This window comes from Phasianus colchicus, chromosome 10 (assembly GCF_987193195.1).
Source record: "Phasianus colchicus chromosome 10, bPhaCol1.hap1.1, whole genome shotgun sequence".
In the NCBI taxonomy this organism is placed as follows: Eukaryota; Metazoa; Chordata; class Aves; order Galliformes; family Phasianidae; genus Phasianus; species Phasianus colchicus.
The window spans coordinates 6,493,000-6,502,921 of NC_143445.1; the positions used below are offsets into that span (position 1 = coordinate 6,493,000).

Sequence of the window (9,922 nt, forward strand, 5' to 3'; positions counted from 1 at the left end):
AAATTTTCTCCATGCACCTAAGAATGCCCTATAAATATCATGTCTGAGGGCTCCTGAGGTTCAGTGAGCACTGCCTGCGGTCCTTCCACAGGTGGGACAGAGCTCGGGGGCAGCTCTGCATGAGGATGCACAGGGCTGGAGCAGCACCAGGACAGCACTGCACTCCCTATTCATTGCTACAAGCTCTGCTCACAGCTCCTCATAGCTGCTGCCAGTCTTTGTGAGGTGTATTGATTCACCCCGCCAAATTCACTAGAACTGACTGGTAACTCTATTGTCTTCTCAGCGCAGCGCTGATAGTCTTTACTCAGACAAATCCTTCCTGCATCACACACTGGCATAAAGTCTTTAAAGAAGGGAGGATAAGAGGGTGAACATTGTAATTGATTCTGTCAAAGGCATGTAAGAGCTGACATCTCCTTTTCAGCAGCTAAAGAACAAACCGAATGCTAAAAACCTACCCTAGGTGTGGGTGTCCCCTGCACACTTTGTATCAAATGCGTGCATCTCCAGGGAGAGGAGGACAGAGACAAGCATTAAATGGAGTGGAACAGTCCTCACACTGATTCAATTAGGGCAGTATATGTTGTAATATAGCTTCAAGGGATAACCGAAATTTTTGGAGGGTGCTTCTTTTTTTTTTCTTCTCTCTCTCCCTTTTTCTTTTCTTTGGCTGCTGCCACATGGAGTTCATTTCACATTTCAGCTGCAGAGTAAGTGATACAGGAACCGGTATCACACTGTGGCTGATTCACTGCTGCCAAATGCTTGATGCCCTCCTGCAAATGGGCTTAGGACACAGCCATGCACAGCTCCTTCTTTGCACCCCGCTCCTGCCCTGCTGCCTTTCACGCAGAGCAGCCTGTCAGCAAACAGCAAGTGCCCAGCAGAAAGGACTCCCTTCATCCGGCTCTCGGATGAGCACCGAGGTTGGATCAGGGCAGTTCTGCACTAAGGTGACATAAAGCACAGGATGACAAAGAAGTGCTACTCAGCAAATATATCAACAGAAGTAGAGATCCACACCTAATGCAATGATGCTGCCCTGACTTTGTTATTTCCATTCTGATTTGTGCCAGCAAAGGTGCAGTGCCTGCAGTCCAAGCAAATTCATCATATGTGAGCCTGCTTTTCATTCGAGGTGGGCAGCAGCACGAAAGAACAGAAAGATTTCTCTGGGGTATCCCACGGTCTGTGGCTGCTTTGTGTTCTTGCAGCAATGCCCCGGTTTCATTCAAGAAGCCAACAAATACAACGATAGCAATAAAGATAACCACAGCAGATTTTCCCCTCCTGATGGAGGACCCCTGGAACTCCCAGTGCACCGTGAGAGCCTTTGCACAAACACACCTCAAGCCCCGCTTCTCCAAAACTGAGCCCTGCTCTAGTCTTTGCCACTCAGAAAGTGGAAGAGAGAAACATAAAGCAGTCCCGGAACACCTCTGAACAGCACACGTGGCTGTTCACCACGCACATTCCCTGGCCGAGGCCCTTCCGTCACACAGCAGCACGCTACAGGGCGAGCTGCGATGCTCTCGTGGCAGCAAGGAAGGGGAGGGCGGCCCTCTCCGCACGGCGGTGCTGCCCGGCTCTGGGCAACGCGGGGCTCGGGGGCTCGGAGGGCTCGGCGCTGCAGTTGGCAACGGGATGACCGAGAGGGGGAACGGTCGGCACCTCCGTTGCCGTCCTTCCCCGGCAGCCTCGCTGTAAGGCAGCAAATCCTCGCTGAGGCCGCTCGCCGCCGACAGACCCCGACACAGCCGGGCAGCGCGGAGCGGGACCCCGGCATTCCCCGCAATCCCAACGCAGAGCTGAGCCGGGGGGGGCAGCGCGGCGCAGCCGAAGCCGTTCATCCCTCGCATGTGGTGCGAACGCTCGCCCCGAGCGCGGGGTTTCTCTGGGATTCACCGCAGCAACCTACTTCTTTAAACGCTTTATGGATATTCGGCTCCTTTTCAAATAAGTGACAACAGCTGATCTAAAAAATAGTCTGAGAACTCGCGCAGGAGCTGACGAGGTGTGAGCACCTCGAGCCCTGCTACAGCGGGAACTCAGCTCTCTTCGCTGCACCCGTTGCGTACCGCTGCCGGCATCCGGAACGTGAGCAATGTATGGAAAGAGCTTTCCCAGAGCCGTGCCCCTTTCTTTCCTTTCTCTTCACATTTTGCAATCGCAAGCTCGTTTGTTCAAGCCCGATGGACCGCACGGGGCCGGGGCTCCGCCAGGGGGCAGCGCCGGGCCGGGTCGAGTCGGGGGGTGCCTGAGGCCACCTCCATCCCGTCCGTCCCCTCCATCCCCTCCATCCCATCCCGGCCCCTCCTGGCCCCTCCCGGCCCCCGGGCTCCTCTCCCAGCCCGACTTCGCTCCGCCGCCCGCAGCGCGCCGTGCCCGGCAGCCCGGCGGCCCCGAGGCTGCGGCTCTTTAGGCCGTGTGCGGCTTTAAAGTCCCATACGGGTAATGGGGAACATCAGAAAGACATTCGGGTGAACTCTTCGCCTCTAATGGGAAACAGTTGAGAGCTCCACCAAATCTGTCACTTTTTAAATGGAAACATGAAAAAGGGCTGAGATAAAACAAAACAAAGCAAAGAAGTTGGAATAATGCACTTTGATTCGGATACTGAAAAACTTTCCTCGAGGAATGGAAAAACTGATGGAAAAAAAAAAAAAAAAAAAAAAGTAAAAAAAAGCCAACCGCGATATGACAGTGCCCGCAGCACTGTGAGCAGACATTCCTGCCTGTAATCCCCTCTCTCTCTTCCCACTCTGGGGAGGGAAAAATCCGTTCCGCGATGGCTGGCAGAGATGCGCGGACCTCGGACGGTGAACCGAAGGCTCCCGCCGCTATCCGGGGCAGCGCCGTCCGAGCGGGGCTCCGCCACCCGCGGCTCGGGGCCGAGCCAACGCCGAGAGAGGAGCGGGGCTGCATGGCGGGGTGCAGCCAGGGCTCCTTAGGGGCACTGGGATCGGCGACGTGCAGCTAAGGGGGTGCTACAAATTCTCCCACTGAGCTCAGAGCTCTCCCCCGTGCCCCGGAGGCGCAGCGGGAACAGGGAGGCGGCTCGCAGTGGGGACAAGCCGGGAAGCGGCCCTGCGGTCGGCACCCCCGACGGGGCGACAGCGGCCCGCTGCCCTTCCCCTGGCGAGCCCGGCCCCGCAGCACCGCGGTCCCGGGCTGGGGACGGATCGGGGCAGAGCTCGGGTCTTGGCGACCCTCGAACTCCCGAAAGCTGGACGTCCCTGAAGGCCTCCTCTGCCTCGGCCCGGTGACGGCGGGTTCTGTTACGCGGACGGCCGGGCCCCGGCAGCCCCCCCCCGCGTCCTCCGCTCCTCTCCGTCGAGGCTGAGGTGTTCTGTTCCCATCGACACTGTTTGTACCCGAGGGCACCGATAAGCTCCTGCGGGGCCCCTCCCTCGGCGGGGAGCGGAGGAAGCTCAGAGCATCGGCGACACCTCCCGCATCCTCCCGCTTCGTTGTTTTCTGAACGTTGTTAAAAGCAACACCTGGGGAAAAAAATATATATAAAAGGACGACAACGAAGCGACTCCTTTTTGTTTTTCCCCGCTTTTGATAATTCCGGACATTATCCCACGCGTCGCGCTCGACTTTCCCCTGTCCTTTCATTGCTTGTTTGGGTTTTCGCGGAGCACGACGATAGCGCGAGAAAGGGACCGCAACGCGCGGCCACCGCTGCTCGGGGCGCTCTGAGGGTGGCTTCCCAGCCCCGCTCCGCTCCCGGCCCGCAGCCCCCGCCGCTCCGCGCCCAGCGCACAGCCGTCGGAGCCCAGGAGGGCAGGAGCGCAGCGTGCGGGGCTGTGCCGCTCTCCCGACGGCGTTAGAGCCGGGCCGCCTCATTTCATCGAAAATCGCCTTAAGGTCAAATAGAGCGTGCTGCCCCGTTACTCCCTAATCGCGCCTAACGAAATGCGCGCTCTGTGTGTGAAAAAGCTCCTTAAAGAGGGAGAGAAGTGAATGAAACGAAGCTTGGTGACACGGCCGTCTGCCCGCGGAGCTGTCGCGCTTACGCGGCTCTGCCCCGGCACCCGGAGCCGCCCGCACTGCCGGGGAGACGGTGCCGAGAGCGGGCGCTGTGCGGGCCGTGCCTGGGCTCTACCTGGGCTGCCCGCAGGCTACGTGCGGGCTGCGTGCGGGCACCGGCCGGCCCCCCCCGAAGCCGAGCGGGCAGAGGCGGTGTTGCGCCGTAAGGTGCCACGTGCCAGGGTGTCCCCGGGGGAGCCCCACGGCCGCCGCGCCCCCCAGCAGCAGCCCCGCTGACCCCGGGCTGCGCTCCGTGCGCTGGGGCCGCGGCCAACGTGAGGCTCCATCGAAAAGCGGATTCCGCTCCGGGCGACTCGGCGTTCATTCGGAAAGGATTGCCAGCAGCCCGGCGAGCCCCGCAGCTGCTGGTTTGGCTCGGAGAGCCCCGTGTGGTTTATAAACTTGTAGAGGGAAAAAGGAAAAAGATGTCCATCCAAGTAAACTCTAAGTGAAAACTCATTGATTACCTCCGCCTCCCTGTCTCTGATCTGATTAACCGTTTGCCATCACGCATTCCGAGTCACTTTTGTGTTGGTTTCCCTCTGCCTGAGCTCTGCGAGACTTTTCCAGAAGGACGCTGTGATGTCGGGACCAACAGACTGTAAACAACCACAAGAAACACAGCGAATGTTTTCAATCCAGCTCGGGGACTAAAATAAACTGCCCGCATCAGGCCGGCCGGTTTCGACGAACGCCTCCCAGGCCGCTGCCGAGCGCACCGCGGGGCTACCCGGGGCGGATGGATGCGGGCGGGTGCCTCGCCCCGCCGGGAAGAATCCCCCCGGAACCCCCGGCCCGGGCCGCTCGCGTGGGGCTGGAAGGGTGGAGGAGGCACGGGGGGACCCAACGGGCGCGCCCTGCTTCTATCCCAGCGGCCGAGGACTCCCGATTGCACTTATCCGGGCCCCGGCCATCGCCCGTTGTACCGTCGGGTTTTTCCGTCGTGCCGGCTGCCCGAGCCCACCTGCCCGAGACTCGCTGCCCGTGGCCTCTCCTGCGGGCGGCCCCGGACTCCGCAGTGAGGCCGGCAAGAGGACCCCCGGTGCTGCCCCCTCCTCCTTCCCCCCCTGCCTTAGGGCCGCCCCGAGGCTGCATCGGCACCGGGCGGGGCCGGACCCCGGGGCGGGTGGGAGCGGGGATCCCGCGGCAGCCCCGAATGGCAGCGGGGGGCGGCGGTGGGGAGAGGGGCGGCAGAGACGGGCCGGGCCGCGGCCGTCACAGGCGGAGCGGCGATTTTTTAAATAACAAACGTATTTTTTTATTTCTGAAACAAAAATATCGTTTTCGGCTTAACAATAGCCGGATCTCTCTGAATGAAGCCTCTGCATATTTTCCTGTTTTAATTGGTTGTATAATAAACAGTCCTGACCCCACACTCTCTTTTCAATGAGTTCAGGGTGAAACGCGGACCATGGGACTGGAAATGACTTTTTCACCACTTAAAACACGGACAAGAATACCAGGAATCAGGCGGCATCGATCGGCCGGGCGGGAGGGGCCTCAAGGTGAGAGAGGCTGCGTGACCCTCCTCGCTCGACCCGCAGCCTCCGGCACCCCGGCCCCGGACACCGCAGCCGAGACGAGTTGAGTCGCGCAGCGCCGAGCCGAGCCGGCCGGGAGCTCTCCCGACTCAAGGCTATGCACCCTACGAGCACCGCCAAGGCCCGACGGCTGCGCGAAGGACGGCAGAAGAAGACAAACCGGCGTGCGCAGAAGAGCGCTCCGAGCCCGGCACTGCTGTGGGGCAGCCGAGGGGCGGTGGGCGCCCGCCCAACCCCAGGCCGCCGAGCCCTCCCTCCCCTGGGGCCCATCGCAGCGCTCTGCCCCTCCGGCGGCGGCGGCTCGGGGAGGCTGCTTCCACGCCTGCTCCGTGCACGCAGAGCGCAGTCGTCGCTCTTCTGCTTTCATCTCTCGCCAGCGTTGCATAAAGCCCATAAGGACGGGGCCGCTCGGGCGGCAGCTCGGGCGAGACCGCGGTCCCGAGTCCTCCCGCTCCGACCAGAGTGGGGATGCGCGGTGCCCTCTGGCCGCCGTTAGATAACGAGCACGGGTCTGGCACGGGGCGCGAAGCCGTGAGACTGCCGCTTCGTGTGGGGTCAGAGGGGCTCGGGACTGCGCGGCCCGGGGCGCATCAGAGCCCTACCCGGCAGAGCCCCGGCACAGAACCCGATCCGGCCCACTTGGGGCCACTCACGTGGTCCGGAGCCCGACCCCGCGGGGCAGCGGGGCTGTCGGGCGTCCCAAGCTGGGGGAGCGAGCGCTTGCAAGTAGGGTCAGTCCCCGCCGCCCCGGGCAGCAACGAAACGGGAGGGAACCACCGAACCCTGCCAGGGTCACCGGAATATGAACGGGAGCCGCGGCCGCTCCCGGAGCGGCAGGACAAGCCTGGCTCGGCCGAGAGCTCCTCAGCGGGCTGCCCGGGCGATGCGAGACGAGGGCTGCAGTCGTGCCCCGAACACGGAGGCTGTTACTGAACCACACGAGTTTACATTCGGTGCCGCCTCTGTTTATAAAATACAGAAAACAATCGCGAAAACATCCTAGGGCGCGACCGCGGCGCGGCTCCGCTGGGTGCCGGGCGCTCGGAGGGCACAACCCGGCCCCGCGCCACGAGCAGCCGCTGTACCCCGCCTGCCCGCAATCTCGGAGCAGAGCCCGTTGGGCACGGGCAACCCGAGAGCCCCGAGGCACATTATGCCCGCCGCCTGTCGTCCACGGGGGCTTCGGGAAAGAGCCCCGCGGCCCGCATCGCACGGCACCGAGGGCCGGGAACCGCTCCGCTCCCGACGCTGGGTGCTGGAGCTGCGGGGGCCGCTCCCCGCGGGTCACCGCCCGCAGACCCCGAGGGAAGCGCGGCGGCCCCGGGGCCCCGTGGCGGCAGGAGGGGGTCCCTTCCGAGTTCACGGCCCCGACGGATCTCGGAGGAAACGAGCGGGGACGGGCAGCACTGAACGAACGAGGAACGGTCACGTCACCACCATGCAGCGCCGATCCCGGGCACGAACTTGAGCCTCACATCGGCAACCCCGGCGCCCTCGGCCCCGTTCCGTCCTTTCCCCTCCCGGTGCTGGAGTTCGAGTCGGCCCCGTTTCCTCCCCGCCGTGCCCGGGCCGAGCCGGGCCCGCAGCCCCCGCGCCCCGCACCGCCGCCCCCAGCCGGAACAGAGCCGCGAGCCGCGCTCCCTCCCGGCGCCGTCCCGCGGGGCCCGCACAGAGCCGCGCAGATCCCCGGCCCCGCTCCGTACGCCGCGCCCGTTTCCGTGCAGGGCCGCGAGACGTCTCGTTCCCCGGGCACGGAGGCTGCGGCGGGCCCGGGAGTCGGCTCGGGCCCGGGGTGCGCCGTTACTCGGGCCTCGGCCCGGCGGGGAAAGAGACGGGCGGCGGCAGCGCCGGCACCGGCACGGGGCCCGGACGGGCCGCCGGTTCCGTAGAGGCACGGCCGGGTCGGGTGGGCGCAGGGCTGCGCCGCATCGCCCCGCTCCGCGGTCCCGAGTGAGCGGGGAGAAGCAAAAGCGGAGCCGGGGCACGGCGGGCAGAGCGCCGGGACGGGCCCAGGGCTAACCGGAGCCGGGCAGTGGCGGAGCGACACACGGCGGCCTCGGCGCTGCCGCTTCTCGGTCCCAGCGCGGAGAAGCGGAGAGAAACAAAACAATATTAAGAGAAAGGCATTTATTGGAGACCTTACAAGGCTAGAAAGTACATTAACAGTGCTAGGCCACTCTAGAGAAGTTGGTCCCAAAACGGTACTACGCCACAGCATCTATCAGCTTACAGAAACGCTTACACAATCGCTAAGAACTGGCCCCTGTGTTATACACGCTATTTCTTTTCACATTCATCTATGTAAAATCGAAGGATCAACATGTTTTAAGAAAAAGGGCGAGCACTCAAAGCAGAACCTACCGAAATTCATTTCGGGCCAGGTATGGGGGCAAAAATACGGAGCTAGTTTAAACTTTCATTATCAATTATACTATGAGCACGGAGAAATATTCAAATTTCATAGGAAACCGTCTTTTTTTTTTTTTTTTTTTTATAACATCAAAATATATTTTTTTAGACCTACATAAAATTTCTTGTAAGACCTCAGAGGACATCGTCTCCTTTAAAAACCGTATCTCCCAGAGCCTTCACGAACGGTCCCGGCCCCCCGGGCTCCCACCGCGCAGTCCCACCCGCGCCGCCCGGGGAAAGGCACCGCAGCAGCGCCGCGCTTTGCGGCCGAAGAGGAAGAGGAGCGGGAGGAAGAGGCCGAGCTCGGCCGGCGGCACCCGGGCCCGGCGAGAAGGCCGTGCTGTTCGCAGGCCGAGCCCGAGCGTTTGAAGGCCGAGTCACAAAGGAGCAGAGTTCGGAGAGGCGGCGGCCCGCAGTCACCGCGTCCCCCGCGCCCCCAGAAATAAAGCGACAAAAAGCCGACCCCGAGGCCTCTCCGAAGACAGACAGACACACACAGACGGACCGGCGGACAGACCGCGCCAGCCGGGAGCCGCCCGCCCGCCGCGGCGGGCGCGGAGAGAGGGACGTCCGCAGGCGGAGGAGGAGAGCGCGGCCGGAGCGGGCGTTGCGCGGCGGCGGCGGCGGGGACCCGTTCCCTAGATGTCAATGCGGGAGTGCAGGGCGCCGTGTTTGCTGTCGTGCTCCCAGTAGGAACAGTGCATGACGGACAGCTCGGCGGGCTGGCGGGCGCAGGCGAACTGGAGGCCGGCTCCGTTCGCGGCCGGGGCGGCGGGCGGCGCGGGGCTGGCCGGGCCCAGCTGCTGCGGGTGGTGGGCGTGCGGGTGGTGCGGGTGGGCAACGCCGTTGTAGGAGTTCACCATGCCGGGCAGCGCCACGCTCTGCACCCGCGAGTAGGGGCCGTAGGAGGCAGGGCCCGAGAGTCCTTTCACGTTGACGGGGCTGACGCTGCCGCCGGACATCTGGCAGGAGGCGTAGGGCACGGGCGCGGGGGGCTGCGGCAGCGGCCACGAGTTGTTCATGAAGGTGGACTGCAGGTACTTGGGCGGGGAGAGGTAGCCGTAGCCGTCGGGGCCGAAGAGGCTCTTGCCGGGCTGGAAGTGAGTCGGGGGCGGCCGGAAGGGCCGCTTCATCCTCCGCCGACGGCGGTAGTTGCCCTTCTCGAACATGTCCTCGCAGGCGGGGTCCAGCGTCCAGTAGTTGCCCTTGCGCTCCCCGCCGCCCTCGCGGGGCACCTTGATGAAGCACTCGTTGAGGCTGAGGTTGTGGCGGATGCTGTTCTGCCAGCCCTTCTTGTTCTTCTCGTAGAAAGGGAACTTGCTGATGATGTACTGGTAGATCCCGGACAGCGTGAGCCTCTTCTCGGCGCTCTCCCGTATGGCCATGGCGATCAGGGCCACGTAGGAATAGGGGGGCTTCTGCGACGGGTCCGGCTTCTCGGGGCCCTTCTCGGCGCTCAGTTCTTCCTTGCCCCGCTCCGGCTCCTTGCTGCCGCCGCCGTCATGGGCCAGCATCGCCACCGCGTCCTCCTCGCCGTCCGCGTAGCCACTCATCATGGTGCCCGCGGCCGCGCGCCGCGGTGCCGGCGCGGAGCTGTGCCGGTGCGGAGCGGTGCGGGTGCCGAGATCCGCTGCTGGCGGCCGTCCCGCCCGGAGCTCGCCGGAGCAGGGGCCGGGACGGAGCTCGCTCGGCGCCTCTCGCGGCGCCGCGGGTCCGTGCAGCGCGGCGGCGGCGGCGGCGGCGTCCCTGCCCCAGCGGGCTCCGCTCCCCTCTGCCGCGGCGGCCGGGCTCTTTTCTGATTTGTATGGGCCCGGCCGAGTTCCGCTTTCGTCAGGAGCCCGCTCCCCTATCGCCGCCGAGCCGCTGGGCACGGCCGGGTTCAGCCCGCAGTCACGGCGCTCGGCCCCGCGCACACGCGGCCCGACGTGGCC

The 9,922-nt window shown here is 63.9% G+C and overlaps 1 protein-coding gene across 1 annotated transcript; it reads right to left on the reverse strand.

Moving 5' to 3' along the window:
* Positions 1-7,691: 7,691 nt before the first annotated feature.
* On the reverse strand, positions 7,692-9,708 carry FOXL2 (forkhead box L2). The gene has a single exon (XM_031596413.2). It carries the CDS (start codon positions 9,545-9,547, stop codon positions 8,630-8,632), a length of 918 nt encoding a protein of 305 aa, XP_031452273.1. The 5' UTR covers positions 9,548-9,708; the 3' UTR covers positions 7,692-8,629.
* Positions 9,709-9,922: the final 214 nt, after the last annotated feature.

Coding starts and splice junctions, on each gene's coding strand:
- FOXL2 (XM_031596413.2), bottom strand. CDS start 9,547: ATGATGAGTGGCTACGCGGACGGCGAGGAGGACGCGGTGGCGATGCTG.